The 20,980-nt window shown below is 46.4% G+C and overlaps 1 protein-coding gene across 1 annotated transcript; it reads left to right on the top strand.

The window, feature by feature from the left end:
- The first annotated feature begins 1,357 nt into the window (after positions 1 to 1,357).
- On the top strand, positions 1,358 to 19,899 carry LOC114596270 (1-aminocyclopropane-1-carboxylate synthase-like protein 1). Its single transcript, XM_028727647.2, has 15 exons — positions 1,358 to 2,644; positions 5,728 to 6,344; positions 7,849 to 7,908; positions 8,704 to 8,774; positions 10,498 to 10,567; positions 10,682 to 10,748; positions 11,161 to 11,258; positions 11,959 to 12,036; positions 13,286 to 13,386; positions 14,571 to 14,660; positions 15,878 to 15,923; positions 16,459 to 16,600; positions 17,657 to 17,799; positions 19,070 to 19,223; positions 19,443 to 19,899. The coding sequence occupies exons 1-15, from the start codon at positions 1,996 to 1,998 to the stop codon at positions 19,739 to 19,741; spliced, it is 2,685 nt and encodes an 894-aa protein (XP_028583480.2). The 5' UTR covers positions 1,358 to 1,995; the 3' UTR covers positions 19,742 to 19,899.
- Positions 19,900 to 20,980: the final 1,081 nt, after the last annotated feature.

Here is a 20,980-nt window from a genome sequence, read left to right as displayed (position 1 = left end):
AAAACAAAGCAGGGCAAAGGCTAATAGAGTTCTGCCAAGAGAACAAGCTTGTCATCACAAACACTCTTTTCCAACAACACAAGAGACGACTCTACACATGGACATCACCAGATGGGCAGCATCGAAATCAGATTGATTATATTCTCTGCAGCCAAAGATGGAGAAGCTCTATACAGTCAGCAAAAACAAGACCTGGAGCTGACTGTGGCTCAGATCATCAGCTTCTTATAGCAAAATTCAAGCTTAAACTGAAGAAAGTAGGAAAAACCACTGGCCCGGTAAGATACAATCTAAGTCAAATCCCTTATGAATACACAGTGGAAATGAGGAACAGGTTCCAATACTTTGGCCACCTCATGAGAAGAGAAGACTCCCTGGAAAAGAGCCTGATGCTGGGAAAGATTGAGGGCACGAGGAGAAGGGGACGACAGAGGATGAGATGGTTGGACAGTGTTCTCGAAGCCACAAACATTAGTCTGACCAAACTGTGGGAGGTAGTGGAAGACAGGAGTGCCTGGCGTGCTCTGGTCCATGGGGTCACGAAGAGTCGGACACGACTAAACGACGACAACAACAACAACAACAACATGCGCAGATGCGTAGAATCGCGACCTGTTGTACTGTGATTATAAAAGTCATAATTTTTGCTCACTTCTAGTGTATAATTGGGACGCGGGTGGCGCTGTGGGTAAAAGCCTCAGCGCCTAGGGCTTGCCGATCGAAAGGTCAGCGGTTCGAATCCCCGCAGCGGGGTGCGCTCCCGTTGTTCGGTCCCAGCGCCTGCCAACCTAGCAGTTCGAAAGCACCCCGGGTGCAAGTAGATAAATAGGGACCGCTTTATAGCGGGAAGGTAAACGGCGTTTCCGTGTGCGGCTCTGGCTTGCCAGAGCAGCGATGTCACGCTGGCCACGTGACCCGGAAGTGTCTCCGGACAGCGCTGGCCCCCGGCCTCTTGAGTGAGATGGGCGCACAACCCTAGAGTCTGTCAAGACTGGCCCATTCGGGCAGGGGTACCTTTACCTTTACCTTTAGTGTATAATTATCCCTGAACCAGGCAGGCTTTTAAAAAGAGAAATAAAAGCCAGATCTGGCTTCCTATCGCCATTCCTAGAAGTTTCAACCGCTGCTTTATGTTGCGGCGTTTTCGGATCCAGCACTGAACTGTGCCGAGCTTGAATCTTACCAGCGTGGGCACAGAATGCGCTTCTGAACAACCTGCAAGCGTTAAAAGCGCGTTTTCTCATCATCACAAAGGCAAGGCAAAGCCTCTAGAGGCCGCTTGATCTGGCAGAGACTCGGTGTCCTTCGCCCCATCCTGTTACTTATTTGCCCATTCGGGGAAGTTCGCCTTTTCCGCAGGGCTGCTGGTTCCATCTATTCCGGCCAGCGTTCGCATCTTCGAAAGGGGTCGGCCCTGAGCCGCCTGCGAGGGGCGGAGCTTTCCTTAAGCACCGCCTCCTGGTGCCTTCGCGCGGCTCCGCTTTGTTTAGCCCAGCCCAGCCTAGCTCGGCCGGGACGGGTGATTGACACGGACCAAAGTTATCCCGGAATAAAGGAAGCACGCATGTGCCATCACACCGGATGTGAACATGCTCATTTGGCCTCCTCCGCCTCCATCACCCGGGAGCTCGCTTTGTTAAAAAAAAAAAAATCAGAAGGGGGGGGGGGCAGCAATCGTGCCAAGCCGTGCCAAGCTGGTTTACTCCGCGCTGCGGCTTCCGCAGCAGGAGAAAAAGAGAGGGGGGCAGGGTAAATGCATTCGCCCCTCGTCCCGCTTCCTAAAGACGATCCCCGACAGTAAAGCTTTAGCACCAATAAACTGAAGCGGGTCAAATCCGTGCCAGCCCCTGATGAGGGTTTCAAGCACTCCTTGCGCCTTGCCGGCCGCTTCTCCCTAATGCCCGTCTCCTGCGCTTCCTGCAGCTGCTGTTGGGGAGCTGCTGGGCTTCCCCGCGCCGAGGGGGCGGCGGCAGGTTCAGAGGCCGGGGGTCGAGCATGGATTTCCGAGGGAAGAAGTACGAGCGGGGCAGCAACTGGTCGGACCCCGAGGTGGTGGAGCTGCTGCACTTGTGGGCCGACGAGTCGGTGCAGGCGGAGCTGGAGAGCTGCCTTCGGAACCAGCACGTCTTCAACCGGATCGCCGAGGTGCTGCGGGAGAAGGGCATCCACCGCACGGGCGACCAGTGCCGGGAGAAGATCAAGAAGATGAAGCTGGAGTACCGCCGCATCAAGGAGAACAACAAGGCCCCTCGAGGGGGCAGGACTTGGAAGTTTTACGACGTGATGGATCGGGTCCTGGCCAGCCGGCCGTCCCTCGCCTACAGCGCCGCCGCCGCCAACAGCAGCAGCAGCGGCGCCTTGCTGATGGCGCAACAAGTGCTGCCGCCGGGGAGCCTGGTGGAAAGCTACCGTCCCCACTTGGCACCCTCGTCGGCTGTGCCCTTCCCGCCCTCTCAGCCCCCGGAGCTGATGGAGATCAAATGCGAGGAGGTGGATTCCGAGGTGGAGCAGTGCTTGACGCCGGAGCCGCCGCCTTCTCTCACTTACCAGCCGGGGGGCTCCCCCGAGGAGGAGAGGGCCTTTTTGGACGACTCGCCCCTCTCCAGGCTGGAGATGCCCATCGAGACCAGTGTCTCGCCCTCAGGTAGGACGGCGGCGGCGGCGGGCTCGGCTCACTTAACGTCGACCCGGCAAGGGCCTCTTCGTCACAACAGAGCAGGCCCCACCCGAGACATGTTGGCACTGGAGGGGGGCATCACATGCTGCCCCCCTTCTCTCAAGTCAAGGTACACAGTACCCAAGGCAGGTGAAGTTAGCCTGGCGCCCCCGAGGCAGACAATCCCACAAGCACCTCCTTCCCTCACAGTAAAAATACAACAACAATACATTAAGTAACCAACCATTTGGTGTCCTGCCAGGAGCGAACATTGTTTTTGTGGTGTGTGCTAGTTATGTCAGCAGAAGATCGGAAAGCAAAGAATCCAATTTCTGAGGGATCTGGCTTTCAGAGTGGTCAGTTACAATCTCTCTTTTGCTCTATAAAAGATGAGGCGTATACTCCCCCCCCCCACCAGCCAATCTGTGTTTTCCCAGAAAACGACAACACTCTGTTTTAGTTACAAAACTCATTTTTAATCAAGTGCCTTTCCCTGATCTCTCCAAGAATTCCCAGTCCTTTGATGCCAAGTCCCTCTTTCCTGCATTGAGACCAGGCTTACCTGTCCTCTGGTTTTGTAATACAGCATAATTTCAGCCTCTCCCCCCCCCCCAATACAGGTGTGTTGTGTCTGTCCCCCTCCCCCAATTCCTCCAAGGGTCCTGATGTGCTGATTTGAAAAACTTTTATCCTATCTTTATCTGAAGCCACAAAACATTGCCTTGGGCATGTTTCAGGCAGAAAGGCAATTAAATAAATAAATGGTATACTTTGGGCCTTTGAAACACTCTGAGGCAATGAGTTCTGCAGCTAAATGCCCTTTGCAGTTAACAAATAGTAACCTGAGTTTACAGAATGCTGACTTTCTTGGAATTGTCCCATGTATCAAATGGGGAACAATGCAAAACAGTAAACTAAATCCATGACTCAAACTACAAAAAAAAAGAGGTTTAAAATAGAGATTTGGGTGATTTCTGGGTGAGACAGGCTGCTTTGGATCCTGGAGCAGTGGCGGACTTTGGGCTTAACATTTCAGTGGCACCTTGTGCAGCACCAAAATCCCCACCTCTCACCTTCCATTGTTCATCAGCTTTCTGTGAGGCCCTTGTGGCTCCGCAACTGGTTATAATAATAATAGCAACAATTTATTATTTATACCCTGCCCATCTGGCTGGGTTTCCCCAGCCACTCTGGGCGGCTCCCAGCAGAATAAAAAAGCGATAAAATATCAAACATTAAAAACTCCCCTAAAACCACCTCTGCCTGGAGTTTTAAATGCCACAAAGCAAATAAATAACTCTAAATGCTGAGTCTACAATAATACCTCTGTTCATGTCACCTTGCATGAGGGGAAATCTATACCATGAGCAGGTGTACCAGTGGAGATGTTTAGTTTGGCATCGTTGGTATCAGACTTTAGAATGTGAACTTCCACACCATCCATAGGCGCCGACTCCATGGGGCTTGAGGGGGCCCGAGCCCCCTCAAAAATTCGTTTGGGGGGGCTCCGCCCCCCCATTAATCTCCGGCGCCCCTCCAGCAGAGCGCCATCGCCGCCCCTCCCCCAGCCCAAAATGCACAGGGAGGGGCGGGCTGCATGCCTCCTGCCCTCCCTCCCGAGCAAAAGCTCCACCCAATTTCCTTTGGAGCTGATTAATAGGCGCAGCACGCTCTCCCCTATTCGCTCACGAGGAGGCGGCGCCACTTTATTTGCATATTCATGAGCTTATTTATTATTCATGAGCTTTCCCGGGCCCCCCCAATATTTTTTATAAGTCCGCGTCCCTGACACCATCCATTATTTGGAACCATTTATAACTCAGGCTGGTGGCTTGCTGGGATCAAGCCATCTCTAGGGCGTTTGAAAACCTGTTGCTCAGCCACTACGGCCAACCACGGTATAGAATTAAGGTACAGAATATACCCTTTACCTTTTACCTAGAATTAAAGGTGAAGGAGCTTTTCAGTGAGAGGAAATGGCATCCACCAAGATTGATCTCCAGCATCGGTGATTTTAGAAATTGAAACAGTGGGAGCCATGTGCATTGCAGGGAGTTGGCCTTGATGGCTCTTGGGATCCCTTCCAATTCTACAATTCTTCCAACTCTACAATAGGATTCTATGTCAGTTTCTGTAGCTTGTTCGAAGCACGATGCTGAATGAGTTGCATCTTTTTGTTGCAAAAAGTTAAAGGAAAGGGTGCTTTTCTAGATGTGCGAATTTCATGCTAGGAATCATCAGGAATAGAACTGAAAATAAAACTGCCAATATCATAATGCCACTCTAAAAATCTGGTGTGACCATAACTGTGTACAGTTTTGGACACCTTGCCTCAGGAATGATATTTGAGAGCTGGAAAAGGTTCAGAAGAGGCCAATAAAGGGGCAGGAACCCTTATGATAAAAGGTTCAGAAAACACTCAGAATTTTAGTTTAGAAAAAACTTGAGTAAGGGAACATGATACGGGTGCGCAAAATTATGAAGAAAATAGATAGGCAAAAGTTTTTCCTCCCTCTTACAAAATACTCCCAACGTGGGGGCATTCAGTGAAGCTGGGCATTAGAAGATTCAGGACAGCAAATACTTCTTCCCACAAGAAACTTCCCACAGGAAACTATGAGATTTGCTCTCGCAAGAGGCAGTGATGGCCACCAACTTGGATGGCTTTAGAAAGGGATTAGGCAAATTCGTGGAGAATAATGACTACTAGCCATGATGACCTTCACTGTGGGAGACACTAAGTGTCTGAATACCAGTTGCACGGAGGATACTGCTGTTGGGCTCAGGTTCTGCTTGCTGGCTTCCCCCAGGCAACTGGTTAGCCACTGTGAGAACAGGATACTGCACTAGGTGGACTATTGGCCTCACCCAGCAAATGCTGCTTATGTTATGCTGATTTATCAATATCCTTACTAGTTTGGTTTGCTTTGAGATTCTGCTATGGACAGGACTGATGCTAATTAAAGGCAACAATGGCAGAAGGTTCAAGCAAGTCTGACCGTAGTCAAGAAGCGTGAAATGATTTTGTGCCTCAAAAGAAGGAATTTCCCTTTATCTGTTTCCTCCTTCAGGTTTCAGTGAACCCAACATGGCTTCGTCGTCCCGGATCCAAAGTCTGGGGCCACGGCCTGGCTTTTCCACCCTGCACCGCCTGCGGAAGAAGCGAAAAGCCCAGCGGCTGAAGGATCCCCTGGACGCGCTCTTGCTGAAGACCCTGGCGGCGCAGCGGGACATGGAGGAGCGCTTTCTGCAGATGGAGGAACGGCGGCTCCAACGGGACCTGGAGGCGGAGGAGCGGCGGATACAGCTGGAGCAGCGACGCTTTGAACTGGAACGGGACCACGAATTCCGCATGTTCAATGTCTTCGCCCAGATGCTTAGCATCCTAAAACAAAGCAATAACGGCTCCTTTGCAAGCGGGCTGCCCCAGGGCATGGACCTTAGCCAAGCATTTTCCGATAGCACTGGGGCAGGCGAAGGGGCACAGCAGGAAGTGAGGACCACACAGCTGGTGCGGCCCGTCTTGGACAGGACAGCCTATGTCTTTGATTTCTGCAACCATAGTGATTTCCAAAGCAGCCCATACCTCTCGGTCCGAGGCAATATTGCCAACATCTTCAGGGGGTCCACAGAAGAAGGGTACAGGGCCTATCATGCCGACAAGTATGAAGAGGACAAAAACCCTACGGTGAGTAAACTCTGTTTCTGCTGTGTGCCTTCAAAAAGAAAAATTATTATTTAATATGGTTATGGATTTTCCACGCAGATCAAGGTTCAGCATAATCAAGGAAGAGCTCTCTGCTGCAGGAGCTTACATTCTGACGTGTGATCAAGGGTGGAGAAGGGTGTATGAACAAAGGATAAATCTGAGCACGTGCACTTAGGAAGCCTGGCCTTCATTTTGGTTGGGGGTAAAAACTAAGACTGTAATCCTCTGTATAGCTATGGGAATAAACTGCATAGAGTTCAACAGGATCAGCTTCTCTCAGTTTTGGGCTGCCCAGGATTGAACCAAATGGGAAAAGGTGGCTTTGAGGAGGAAAGGGGGATGGAAAGTCTTAATTGAGGCATCCCCCACCTCCCACCACTCCTTGGTGGAGAATTTAATATAGTGAGTGGACAGAATCCTCTGTTATTTAAAAACAGCTGTACATCCATCCATCCACCCAGAGAAACTGGCAGTTACATGCACGACTCCTAAATTTACACAATTTACATAGCATTGTATCTTTTGATATCTTTCCTGAAATGAATGTTAGCCCAAGGGGACTTATAATTATGTTTTTTTTACAATTCGGGGGCCGTGTTATTGTGAACACTAAACCACAGTCTAACACTATATAGATGAGTCTCCATGTGCCCAAGTGATACACTGGACTAACATTTCTTCCTCTTTCCTTCTCCTCCTCCACATCCATGGGTGTAGCCAAGTAAAACAATAGAAATAACTAACTGACCAATCACATCGGTTCTGCCCCCCCCAACAAAAGTCCTGTCCCCCACCCCCCAACAAAAATCCTGCCTAAACCAATGTCTTTTGCTTTCAAATAGGTTAGCATGATGTATGTTGAACTGGAGTTGAAAGACTTGGGTTCAAATCCTTACTGGGTAATTTTGGACCAGTAACTATTTATCAGCCTAATCTACTTCCCAGGGATGTTGTGAGGGGGGAAATGAGGTCTGTGTACCCCACAGATTATTAGAGAAAAGGCAGTATACAAATGTAGTAAATAAATAAATTACCTGGGTAAACATGGTGACTGCCCAAGCTACTGTCTCCAAGAAAAATCGTATCTATACCTACTGACCTGCAGTTTCTTTCCTACTGTATGAATGATGAAGTGTCTATTTATGAACATAAATGAACGGCATGAAATGATTTCGTTGAGGAATATGAATATGTGCCATGTAAATGCACGCAGATTTACAGCTGAAGCCTCTCACATAATTGTACAAAAAGAGGAATCTTGAATTCAGATATATTCACAAGTGGACTGAAGAATAAATTATATACTATTTGCTTATATGCCTGATCTTTAAAAAATCTATTTCCCAAAGTGCTCATTGGCTCCAGTACTTAAAGGAACTCTGGTTCACACATTTTTAACGGGGTAATAGCACGTCAGCTAATGTGAAATACATATACATGCAGTGATTGTTTTTCTTAACAATACTTCTGTCTCTGTCTCCAGGGAATCATTAATTTTGGCACCAGTGAAAACAAGCTGTGCTTTGATCTGATGTCCAAGCGGGTAAGAGAATCGTAAATGTGCTTGATTTCTGAGCTGTGCTGGTGGTGTTGCTCTTTCCCTTCCCAATTCAGTTAGCCCTCAGAGACTTAATTTTACATGCTGAAGCATCTTGATATGAATACTTGTTGACCCCTTTCTTTTCCATTTGGGAAGCTTACAAATTTGTGCCTTTTCCAGAGTAGTGGTGGTGGGAACATGGCACCTCTCTTGGGTTTCTTGCAGTCAACCACCAGACACTTTCAAATATTGGAAAGAACTTTCTGCCCTATTCCTGCCCCAAGCCCTTGCTTCCCTAGTATGCATGAATTTATCCATCCCCAAAACAACGGGGGGAGAAAGTGGGCAAAGGACCCAGAAGAGGATTGAGACAGGACTCTGCAGAAGAGCCACACCCTTTAGAAGGGATGGAAATGTTTCCCAAGCTAGCAATCTTACCTTGACCAAGCTTTAAACAATAATAGAAATCAAAATTATTGTTATTCTCTTAACTTAGGGTGTTTCTTTGACTTTCAAATTCTGGGTACTTCTAGAGACAGTGTCTCTTTCCAGAATGAGGGTCCTCTTCTGATAATAATGTTGCAGGAGCACTAGCAGTGTGCCTGTTCCCGTGAAAGGAAATGGGATGGACTTGCCTTGCTAACCAATATAGACTTGCGTGTTTTGGGTTTTGTAACTTGTAAGACGAATGCCCTCCAGCAGGATGGGAGCATTCGGTTCTACAGGTTTGATTCTTACCTTTTCCAGACCAATTTGGCTTGCTTAATTATTGTGCCCTCTCCTTCTCCTTGCTAATAGCTGACACAAAGTGACATGAACGTCATAGAACCTCCACTGCTACAATATCCTGACTGGAAGGGCCATATGTTGTGAGTAGTAACTGCCCTGTATCTTTTCCCCTTCGTAAGTATCTTCACCCTATTTTCTGCACCTACAAGGAAATTATTATCCTGTTCTGCAGGATATTGCAGGTGCAGTACAAGCAATAAAGAGAGCCTTTTCCAGGCAGGCAAAGTCAGATCTCTCTTAGCAGGTCAGGATCCCGGTCAGCTGCTTTGCTGAGCTGTGAGACATGTTTCAGCAGAGAGCTGGGGCCATCTAGAATCCTGTTGTTTGATGTTGGTTGGTTATGCCTATACTATTTTTCTAGAAAAAGAAGTGCAGGAACTCACCATGAACACCTCCCTTGTTGTCTTAGAATGGCAATGGTGCCCACTTGAGAGGTGCCAGAACTGAATTCTGGTGAGTTCCAGCTGGAAAAAAAGCCCTTCCTCCCTGAGGAACTGGCTGAGCTGAATTAAAGTGCCCTTCTGCAGGAGGGGCTGTTATTGAGGAAACACCCTGAGACTGTGAGAGCTCTGTGGGAAGTGCTGAGCCCCATGCTAACCCCCTTCATGAGCAGCTAGTATTTCCCCATCATCTTTATATTCCCTGAGGTAGTGGAAGGGGTTGAGAGGAGGTCATGACAGTTCTGGCGGAGGAGGAGTATTTTTTAAAGTGCCTGAAATGGCTACATGCTATACAAAAATAAAAAATAAAATCTATGATTGTTGTAAGTACCAAGAGCATGGTTGTGAGCATGGTTGTGTGCATGTGTGTATAAGAAATCAGAAAATAAAATACATAAGGCGTATGGTGGAGGAAGGGTATGCTGAATTATTTCAAAATAGCACCTCAAGAGTGCAATGGACTGTTTGCTAACTGTGTGGCATGTGAAGTCTTTGCGCCTGAGGTCGTCTCTTGAATATAGTTGATAATTTTAATAACCATATATTCTGATAACACATTCATTCTCCAAAGGCTGTTGTGAGCATAACTTGGGTGCAGGGGAAGCTATGTACACTGCCTTGGAAGAAAAGGAAGGAAGGAAGGAAGGAAGGAAGGAAGGAAGGAAGGAGGGAGGGAGCTAAAGAGGACTGTGGAAATACCCAGGACATGTAGTTTGAACTGGTCCAGCCAGGAACATACCATGCTTGTAACAGGAAGGGCTGATCTTTCAGTGAATTAACTGTATGTATATTCTCCTTTTCCGCAAAGGGAGCTCAGCTCAGTATACCAGGGAACCTGTGCCCCTCCATTTGTTGCTGACTACAGCTCCAGCCATTTAAAGCCAGCATGACCAACAATCAGGAGAGATGAGAATTGTAGCACAACAACATCTGAAGGGCCATCTGCATCCCACCAGGATATGGTTCTTTTAAGCAGGGTTGGGGAGTCAATAACCCTCCAGATGCTGTTGGACTCCAACTCCCATCAGCCCCAGCTAGCATGGTCAGTGGTCCAGGATGATGGGAGTTTTGGCCCTGCATCTGGAGAGTCTTAGGTGCCCCATTGCTGCTTTTAAGCATTTTATACCTTCAGTTCTCATTGCAACCAGACCTAAAGTGGAAATTAACAATAATAAAGTGCAGGATTTTATGGCATCTTACGTGTGTGAATAACGGAAATGTTTTGTGCTGGCCCACTAAAACTTTATCCTGTTTCCATGCCTACTGCATAAACCTTCTTTGTGTTCTGCAATGCATCCTGGTGGAGAGCGAAGCCTTTCCTTGGGAGAAGCTAATTCCATGGTTGCTTTTATATCTCCTTCAGCTTGCGAGAGGAAGTGGCTCGATTTTTGACCTATTATTGCAAGGCACCTGCACCTCTTAAAGCAGAAAATGTAGGTCAATTTACTTCTGGCTTGTTTGTTCTTTTAGTAATGTATTGGCACTCATAGTGATGATTATCCTACCCTAAATGGGAGTAAACATCTATCCCAACATGTCTTCTGCAGGTGATCATACTGAATGGCTGCGGCTCTCTGTTTTCTGCTTTGGCTACTGTTCTCTGTGATCCAGGGGGTAAGTGAGATAACTAGAGAAATAGTGGGTGGTATTCAAATTAATGACTCAGTTAGGTCCATGAATTTTGGTAGGCCTATTTTGAGCGAAACATAGTTGAATACAACCCTTAATATATGGATTTGTTGGTTGGTAATAGAGTAGGAATATTGCAAAGAATAGCAACAAAACTGCTAATGTTTATAGTCATAATTCTGCTGGGTATTCTTCTTTATTCCCTTGCCCATTGTACTTGCACTAATTAGCTACATTAATCAGGGCAAGTAAAAGTTAACTCCAAACTGGTCTCTCTGGACTCGTAGAAAGGAACTTTTCACAAAGACCCTGACCTCAGCTGCATTGTCCCAGCTGTAAATTTCAGGGGTTACAAATTGCAGCAGTGGGGTAACCGGCTTTCTTCTTTTGATTTCAGAAGCCTTCCTGATCGCTACCCCTTTCTACGGAGGCATCACCCAAAGTGTGTTTCTCTATGGGAATGTGAAGCTGGTCTATGCCCATTTGGACAGTCAGGTAAGAAGGAAAGCGGACAGCCATCACATTCTATGACCTAAGGGTCCGAATGTGGACTGAAATTTCCATCTGTCCCCATGCCAGCATATCCATAACATCTGGGGCCACCATGTTGGCTACCCTTTCTATTGTCCTATGGCATTTTCTGGCAGCAGGCAACCTTACATATCTTCCTCACAGTTCACTTGAGCAATAGTTGCTAAAAAATGGGTTCAGGCTCCAAGTCACAGGGAAGGTTGGGTATGGGTTGCCAAACTGGCTGACAGAGAGGGAAGTATTGCACACAATATATATTTAGTTTTTCTGAGAAGACAAAGTTTCTGAACAGAAATTACCTGTGTGTATCCCTACAGTAAGAAGTTTTGGAACACCTTTCCTAGAATATGTTTGCTGAATTTAAGGCTTAAGTAATTTGGGGTGTGAAGGCTGCCTTTGCTTGTATCCAAATCAGCATTCTGGCATTCCTCTGTAGAGGTCCACGAATATCCCTTCCTCAGTAGAAGTTGAACTCCAGCTTCTGTGAATGGCTGCTCAATTCATGATGTCACTGGGAAGTGTGTTAACCATTCTTAACTCTGTAATAACATCCAGTTGAAGGGAGTGGAGTCCCTGTTAAGACTTCTTGAGATGTGCAGCACAAATAGCTTTTGTTCGTTTCTGAAAGGCTTTTGTGCTCAGCCTACTCTTTAATGCGTTTCAGGTCACCGGCACCTGCAACCGTCCGTTCCAGCTCACTGTGGAAAAGCTAAAGAAGGCCTTGCAGGATGCACAGTCAGAGGTGAGCTTGCTTCATCTTACAGTTGCTGAATCTTCCAAGGCTTCGTTGGTGGGTGGGGCCACAGATTACAGGGCTGTTGTGGAATGTAATACAATAAACCTTTCGATTTTGGGGTAATTCAGTGTTGCGCTAATACGGCCGTTCTGTCAGTGCAAGCATTTCTGCTTGCCTGATGGAACAGTCTTCCCCAGACACTGTTCTGGGGTTTTTCCCAAGCTCCCAGAGTGGATTTAGGGGAGGCGCAAGGGGAAGCCCCATTGCTAGTGGGAGTCTTTGCACTGGCTTCTGCTCACGGGCCAGGTTAGCTGAATCTGGCCCCTAGTTTTGATTCATTTCAGTGGTCCAGGGTGGTCTAAGTATAAGCATTGTTGAGGCCAAGTGTGGTAGAGGCTGAATGTATTATGGTGTTTTTACTGCTGCATTACAACTTTGGAGCTTTGATAGACAACTATTTAATTACAGCATACGGCAGGCATAGGCAAACTCCAGCCCAGCAGATGTTTGGGACTACAATTTCCATCATTCCTGACCACAGGTTCTGTTAGCTAGGGATGATGGGAATTGTAGTCCCAAACATCTGGAGGGCTGGAGTTTGCCTATGCCTGGCATACGGGATAGTTTGAATGGACCCTTATTGCTTGCTTCTGCTTCTTTTGACAAAGTTTATGCTCTATTTTGTTCTCATTTGGAAAAGACTTCTGTTTTTTGAAGGATACCTTCCTACCTCTAATAGCTTCCTTGATTCTGCTCATTAGCCACATTGGCATCTTCTTGTCTCTGATGGAGTCTTTCCTTTATCTGTGATGTACTTCCTAGCTCAGTTTGTATGAATGAGATTTTGAACAATCTCTAAGTATTTTGGTGAGATTTGACACTTCCCACTTCCCCATTCAACTTTCTTTTTACCGATTCCTTCAGTTTTGGGATGTTTCCTCTTTTAAAGCCAAATGTGGCTGTGTTGGATTTTATTGGCAATTGTCCACTTAACATCTATGTGGAATTTGATTGTACTAAGACATTTTTGATTTAAAAAATATTGTAAAGCTATAAAAGAGAATTCAACCAAGCTCCTTTACTTTGCTACATTCCATGATGCACTGGCAACAGGCAGGTAAAAGCAGCCTGATAATGAGGGTCACCAATGTTATAAACCAAAGTGCCTCAGGACAAGTAGGTTTCTCGACAGGCAGTATTTTATATAAGGTCCCTTGTTCTTTGTGTTTTACAGTTTGATGCTTTTGTTTTATAGGGCGTCAGAGTAAAGGCTTTAATTCTCCTGAACCCCCATAATCCCTTGGGGGACATCTATTCTCTCTCTGAGTTACATGACTTCTTGGAATTTGCAAAAAGGTATGATCTAAGACTTTGTTTGGAGATGGCTAGTCCAACAGACCAAATATTGTAGGCTGGGATGAGTGAAAACATGCATTTTTACATCTGCCTAGGCTACATGTACTTAGTTTCTGCAGAGCAGGAGTGGGGAACCTGTGGCTTGTCATCATCAGCCTCAGCAAGCATGGTCAATGGCCAGGGATGATGGGAGTTGTAGTTCAGCAACATGAACTACATGGAGGGCCAGAGGTTCCCCACACCTGTTGTAGAGGTTGTAGAGGATGAGGTTCAGCTGAAGACTCCACAGAAAAGGTGAGGGGCTTTTTGTGGGGTGAGGTGGTCCTTGAAGGCAAGAGTTGGGTGTGACACTAGACATACTCCAAGAAGGAGCTTTAGCTATAAGGGGCAGCAAAGGAGAATTGATGGGGTGCCATTCAATGGTGCAGGAGGTCTTCGTTTACTGGAGAGTGGTGGAACTGGAGGAGCAAATGCCATGACTGGGGATAAATTTCTGGCTCCATTCCATTGATATTGCTTCCTCTATAGAAAGAACTAGGAATGCTGGGGGAGAGTTACACCTGTGTAGCATCCTGGTTGCTTCCAGATGACCTATTTCATTGCACATTCATCCCGATTAGTTCCCACGAAGTTTGCAAGGTCAGATATCATTGGTCATTTCCTGAGCATTCCCTCTGATTTGTTTGCTGGGATGCCTATACAATGTTGTGTCAGCAATTGTTACTGCCCAGTTTTCATTGTTTCCCATCGTTTTCCTTATCACAAAACGTCCAATTTTAGGGAGGATATTGCCCAAGAGAGCCAAATCAACTTTTAATTGCATGGCCTGAATTTGCCCAAATGTGATTGAATGCCAATAAGATTGAACCCACCCCAAAATAGCAACAATCTGAAAGTGTCCCCTGTTGTTATCAGCAAGCTGCTTTGCGTGTCAGTGAAAGGTAGCCTTTTCGGTGGGAAACTGAATGTCCATGAAGGTTTTGCTGTCATCTTTAGTAATGGGAGAGCAAATGTGGCTACTAGGTGTGATGTTTTCACTCTGTTCCTGCTGTCCGGTTTTGGGAGCATTGCCCTACTAAATCCTCCTCTCTAGTGGCAGCCGGTTGAACTGTGCCCACTTCCTGGCAGCAAGCAGTCTCTCTACCCATTTCCAAAAATCCCGTTTTTCCTTTCTCTCGTTCTAGGCATGAGCTGCACGTGATAGTAGATGAGATCTACATGCTGTCAGTTTTTGATGATTCTGCCACATTCCACAGTGTGCTTGAAATGGACAGGTAAAGGTATCTTTAGTGCTTCCATCACCTCTTAATGGGGGTCGCCAACACTATAAAGTTCTGTGGAACAGAAAAGCGGCACTGAGCAAACACTTTCACAGCACAAACTGCTATTAAGAGTCCTGATGGGTTACAAGTTGGCAGCTTCTACTGGCAGCCGTGTGGTACATTCCCTTTTTTAGGGGCTTGTAATGGGGAAAGTGCTCTCCATGCTTCTGCACCACAATATCCCAGGGCTTCAAAGGGTTGCTTTCTGGCACAGTTTTAACAGTAGCAGCACTGTGAGAATGCCTCTCTGGTTCAGGGGCGAGGAACCTGTGGCCCTCCAGATATCGGTGGACTGCAACTCGCATCATCATTGGCTGTGCTGATTGGGGATGATGGATGTTTGAGTCCAGCAGGCTCCCCACCCTGGATCGGGACTATGGAGGAGAGGAACAATATGCATACAATTGTCCCTGAAATTCTTTTGCATGTCTGTGATAGTTGGAGGTTTTCCTAAACGTGGTGTGGAAATACGCAGCTTGGAAGCAGAGCGGAGAGACCTCAGAGAGTCTTTTGACTCTCTGAGAGCAAACCAGGCCTGACACATTTTTGTTATGGAGATGGACTACCACAGGGTAATCCAAGCAGCCTTGAGAGTATGTGGTGGTGGGGAAGGGTTTTTTTAATTCTTTTCCTCCATGCCACGGTCCCATGGACGAAAATCCCCTTTCCAAGCAGCTACTTTCATTTCAAGGGGAAATTTTATTGGTGTCATTGGTAGAAAAGCTGTTCTTTCCCTTCTCTTTTCCAGGTCTTCTGGCAAATCAGAATAGTAGCAAGCCCCTAAGCAGATAAGAGAGGTGGATTTAGGGCAGTGCAACTGGCTTACTGCTCTTGGCACTGAGCCTAGGGGGCGCTTGCAGGGCGTCGCAACTATGACATAGTGAATTGAGCAGAACAAAAGGCAAGGATGACCAATTTTGGTCTCATGCTGCTGAAATAGGAAAGACCAAAGTCCAGGCTTTCAGATAACATAGGTGACGCAGGGGAGGATGAAGAGGAACTCGTACTGGGTGGGAACTAGAGACACTTGCAGTTTCCTTGATAAGTCTTAGTGGGTGTCCTTGGGAACCACACTGGGGACTGTATAATTTCTTCTGGTGCTTCAGAATACCCTAGAAGCCTCGTTGATTTGTTGCTAACATCTACATATGCATTCTCTTTATGCACAGATTTCCTGATCCGCAGAGGACCCATGTGATGTGGGGAATTACTAAGGTGAGTGCTTTTTTCTTTTCTATCTTATTTTCATTTTCAAATTTTACAAATATTTTTAACAAAAAAACCAAAATCTTTCAAATCTCATTTACCTTCCCCTCTACTTCCCTCCCCTCATTTCTGCAGTTACTTGTTTTATATCTTTTTATTACTGCGTATCCAATTCAAGTCTGTTTACTAATTTTCCAGTATCTTCGCACTGATTATCTCTTGCTGCATGTGTTTATATCAATCCTGCTAATGTTTTGATTTGTTTACAATGTATCTTCAAATAAATTGTCCCCATTCTGTTTTTAAAAGTCTCTTCTTGATTTCTCATTCTTCTGGTAAGTTTCGCTATTTCTGCGTACTCCATTAATTTTAATTGCCAGTCTTCCTTTGTCGGAACTGTTTCTTCCTTCCATCTTTGAGCATCAAGATGCATTTTTTCCCCTGATGCTCAGGTGGTATTATTTCAAAAGCCTGGGCCATGCATGAGAGAGATTTGTTTATTCATTGGTTGGCTCAAAAGATTATTAATTTCTGGCCCCTGCAGGATTTTGCTGCCGCAGGGATTCGCTTTGGGACACTGTACACGTTGAATCAAGATGTTGCCAATGCTGTGGCTTCCTTGTGCTACTTCCACGGGGTCTGTGGGCCGGTCCAGTACAAAATGGCCCAGCTACTCCGAGACAGAGGTGAGGCCAAGAATGTCGCACAACCCCTCCCTGCTCTGTTCTCCCTTTGAGAAGGGAGCTTTGCCAAAACTGCAGCTTTTGCCTGTCCAGGATTCTCAGGCTGTAGAGTGGAGATGGTTGCCAATTCAGCAGCATTTTCAATTAAAGCATAAAAATATTGCACAGCCAACAACAGCCCTTTTCATAGCCTCCCCACCATAAACGCAGCAATGTGTGGAGTCGGAAGTAACGCCACATACCCAAGCTCTGCACGTTTGGTTGGACATGTGAAACAGCCCCCTTTGCATGTACAGCTCCCATGAGATCTGGAGCTCTGCTCAATCCAGGGGTCCAGATTGCATGGGAGCCTGCATACAAGTCTACTCGCTTAGGGGATCCTTTCAGACATTCTGCCTATGATAGAGTGGCTTAGATCAGGCATAGGCAAACTTGGCCCTCCATGTGTTGTTTTTTTTTGCCTACAACTCCCATGATCCCTAGCTAGCAGGACCAGTGGTCAGGGATGGTGGGAATTGCAGTCCCAAAACATCTGGAGGGTGAGTTTGCCTATGCCTGGCTTAGATGGACCTCCTTATATTTTTAGGTGTGTATCTTAAGATGGTTTTCATGTGCACACCTGAAATGTGACCAACAGGAAATTGCAATGCATTGCATAAACTGACAAGGCCCTGAGGATTTTGCATCATGTTTTGCTGCTGCAATAGTTGATCGTGCAGAAGGTGAGAATAAAGAAAAGGCGGCAGTGGAGTGAGACCAACATTTCAATACAAAATATGGGCAGTGTTGTGTAGATCTTGCCCACGTTCTTCTCTGTGGGATGCTTTGTGCGTGCACATAGTTCGCCTGCAGCACCAAGTGATGATCAGTGTTTGAATGAGTTGCTGCAGATCAGCTTGCCACAGGCAGAACTTGCCTATATTCTTGAATGGCTTCAGATGCAATGCTTTTCAATGGAGTCAGTTCACACGCTGAACCACCAGTCATCAAAGAGTTGAGAAATCAAGCGATTTTATATGTATGTGTCTGAACTGCCTTATGTGTCTTCCTCTTGGCTAGACTGGATCAACCAGGTGTACTTACGGGCCAATCATGAAAGGCTGAAAGCTGCCCACACTTTTGTAACAGATGAGCTCAAGACCCTTGGGGTTCCCTTCCTGAACCGCAATGCAGGCTTCTTTGTATGGATTGATTTCCGAAAGGTCAGTGCTCATTAAAGGAGGCCCTGCAGGATCAAACCAAGTCCTTCTATTTCAGCAGTGGTGGGTGCGAATCAATCAGACATCCAATGTTATGGATTTCAGAAAGATCTGGCTGGTGTGTTCACACACACTGTCTCAGTGCCAAGGCATTGCTTTATTTTGTAAAAACAACCTCACCCCACCCCCCCGCCGCTGCCGCCCCACTTTGAATAATTCATCTCCAAAATTATCCTTTGAAAATTCTGAGCTTACTCAGAATTTTCTGTAAAGTAGAGAAGTAGCATTAGTTGTTTCAATTCAGAAACACATCTTGAGATCTTTTATGAGGCAGTGAAGTAGTTTTCTTGGGTCCTGTAGGCCTCCTTTTCCTAGGTTTGGTTTTTTTTACAACCGTAGCATTTTTGCCTTTAGGCGACTGCTGATTTTTTTTATTTCTAAGAGGGTTTCCCTGAAGAGAGACTCGGCCATTTTGTATTGCATTCATATGGAATCTTGTAATTTAATTCTTTAAGAACTTAATTCTTTAAGAACTGCTTTTGGACTGTTCTGCATATTCATTATGAATATAGATTTGGGGAGGGGTTGCTACTTTTGTACACCATTTTGAAGACATTTGTTGGGAAGCAGTTTATAAATCCTTATATAATTAAATATCCCCCAGAAATGTGAAAATGCCTCCCTTATAGCTTCAGACCTTTTTTTAAAAAAAGAAAATCTGTCCTTATTTTAGTGGGCAGGGTCTTTTTGCATGATTCTAATTCTATGGCTGGGCAGAAGGCAAGTCTGGATCTACTAGTAGATCCATGGGTAATTTTCAGTAGATCCCCTTGATGTTTCTGACTCCCAGAAGTCTCTCTCCCACACATACACACATCCCTGAGTGATGTTGCACCTGACTCCTGTCGGTGGATCTCAAGGTTCTATTAAACAGAGTAGATCCTGAGGGTGTGACTCAGCTAATGAATCCTGTCAGCAGATGCCTTGTGTGATGACTTTTCACAACAGAGCTTTCCACTCCTTCTGCTTCTGAAACTGAGGGAAGGGGTGTCGAGATTTTCCCGAGAGGGGGAATAGTTTCATCTGAGAAGCCAAAATCCTTGTTCTAACAGAAGACCGTGGCATTGAATTGCCCCCCACAAGCCTGAATCCTGCCTGCCCCTGCTGCGAGGAACCTCAGGTCTCCATGGTCTTACTGAAGTTGAGGAGATGTGGCTGTAACTCCTTCTTGTGAGTCGGAGCTTACTTGTTTCTTCACTCCTTTACTCCCTAGTACTTGCGAAGAGGAACATTTGAAGAGGAAATGTTGCTCTGGAGGCGCTTCCTGGACAACAAAGTCCTGCTCTCTTGTGGTAAAGCTTTTGAGTGCAATGAGCCTGGCTGGTTCCGCATCATCTTTTCGGACAAGATACATCGGCTGCAGCTAGGTCAGTGTTGTCCTTCTCCTATCTTCTCTCCCAGCTGGTGACCCAGCATGCCAAACCCACCAGCAAGATACTGTGGCCTGATAGCTCAGACCTGTTAGTTGGTTCTCTTGAACTGTCAGTCACTGCTTGGTTGCTTCAGGACCATAGCTCTCCATCTGAATCCAGCTTTCGTTCCAACTGGTGAGTTTTTCTCTCCCCCTTCCTCTCCCTTTCCTCCAGGCATGCAGAGGGTCCGTGAGGTTCTGGAAGAACACGAGCATGGAATCCTGAAAGAAGGTAAAGACCAGCCTTGTGAGTCTGACTCGGAAGGCAAAGCGGACAGCGCAGACGAAGTGATATTTGTGTCCCACCATCAGGAGCCAGCCTCAGCTGGTGGCTCCAACCTCGGCGATCTCATTGGCCTCCTGCAGCAGCAAATGCGCTCGTCTGACTGGCTGCAGAAGAATACCGTGGAACAGTTTGCCCAGGAGAAACCAGAGGTCTATGATGTTTTCCGCAAGTTGGTGGGGAAGCAGTAGACGGTTTTGCTGCCCTTCCACATGGATTGCCGCTGGAAGTTCTTGCTGCTCGGCTTTGACTTACCTAATGATATATATTTCATATAGCAGGAAGCTGTTTGTAAACCTCCTTCCTGTGGCCATCTTCTCATCATTCTATTAAACTGGGGCCAACTACAGATGGGTGGCTTTTATTCTGTCTCCACCCTTTGCGTTACAGTTTTAAAATTTTTGTTTCTAATGACCAAGCTCATGCTCTCTTGTGCAGACGGAGAGAGAGATTTTATCTTTGTTTGTACTGTTTCTGATTCATCTTCACTCGTTTTCTATTCTTACCTCTAAAGAACTTCTCTCTCTCCTTTTTTTTTTTTTTTACATCTTCCATGACCTAAAATGAAATCAAAGTACAATTCGCTATGACCTAAGTTGAATATTTCATTAACAAGTTGTTTTAATACAGAATTTTGAGGCAGATTTAAATGCGCACCATCTCTGATAATCTACTACAGGTGTTTTTATGTAACTCAGCTGGTGAGTATTTGTTACTAACAACACTGAATTCGAGTCAATGTATTTGTAGTAGGAACATAAGAGAAGGTTGCTAGATCAAGACAATGGCACGTCTAGTCTGGCAACCTGTTCTCACAGTGGCCAACTAGAGGCCCATGGGAAGCCAACAAACAGGATCTGAGTGCAACAGCCCCTCTCTCCACTTTAGATTTCCCACAACTGGTATTCAGAGGCTTACTTAACGCTTCCTGCTTCTTAAGCAGGGTTAAGCTTTCGGGAACAGACCACAGCCTCACATGCACTCCCATCTAGCTCTTTTCCTCTCGTACTAGAATTTCCCTTAAATGTTTCAACCATGGTCACTTGTAATGGCTGCACTGATGTTAACTTAAAGGTAAAGGGACCCCTGACCATTAGGTCCAGTCGTGGCTGACTCTGGGGTTGCAGCGCTCATCTCGCTTTATTGGCCGAGGGAGCCGGCGTACAGCTTCTGGGTCATGTGGCCAGCATGACTAAGCCGCTTCTGGCGAACCAGAGCAGCACACGGAAACGCCGTTTACCTTCCCACTGAAGCGGTACCTATTTATCTACTTGCACTTTGACGTGCTTTCGAACTGCTAGGTGGGCAGGAGCAGGGACCAAGCAACGGGAGCTCACCCTGTTGCGGGGATTCGAACCGCCAACCTTCTGATCGGCAAGTCCTAGGCTCTGTGATTTAACCCACAGCTCCATCCGCATCCCGATGTTAAC

Source organism: Podarcis muralis, chromosome 1 (assembly GCF_964188315.1).
Source record: "Podarcis muralis chromosome 1, rPodMur119.hap1.1, whole genome shotgun sequence".
Classification (NCBI taxonomy): domain Eukaryota; kingdom Metazoa; phylum Chordata; class Lepidosauria; order Squamata; family Lacertidae; genus Podarcis; species Podarcis muralis.
Note: the sequence above shows the minus strand (reverse complement) of the source record. Positions and strands in the feature narration are given on the sequence as shown.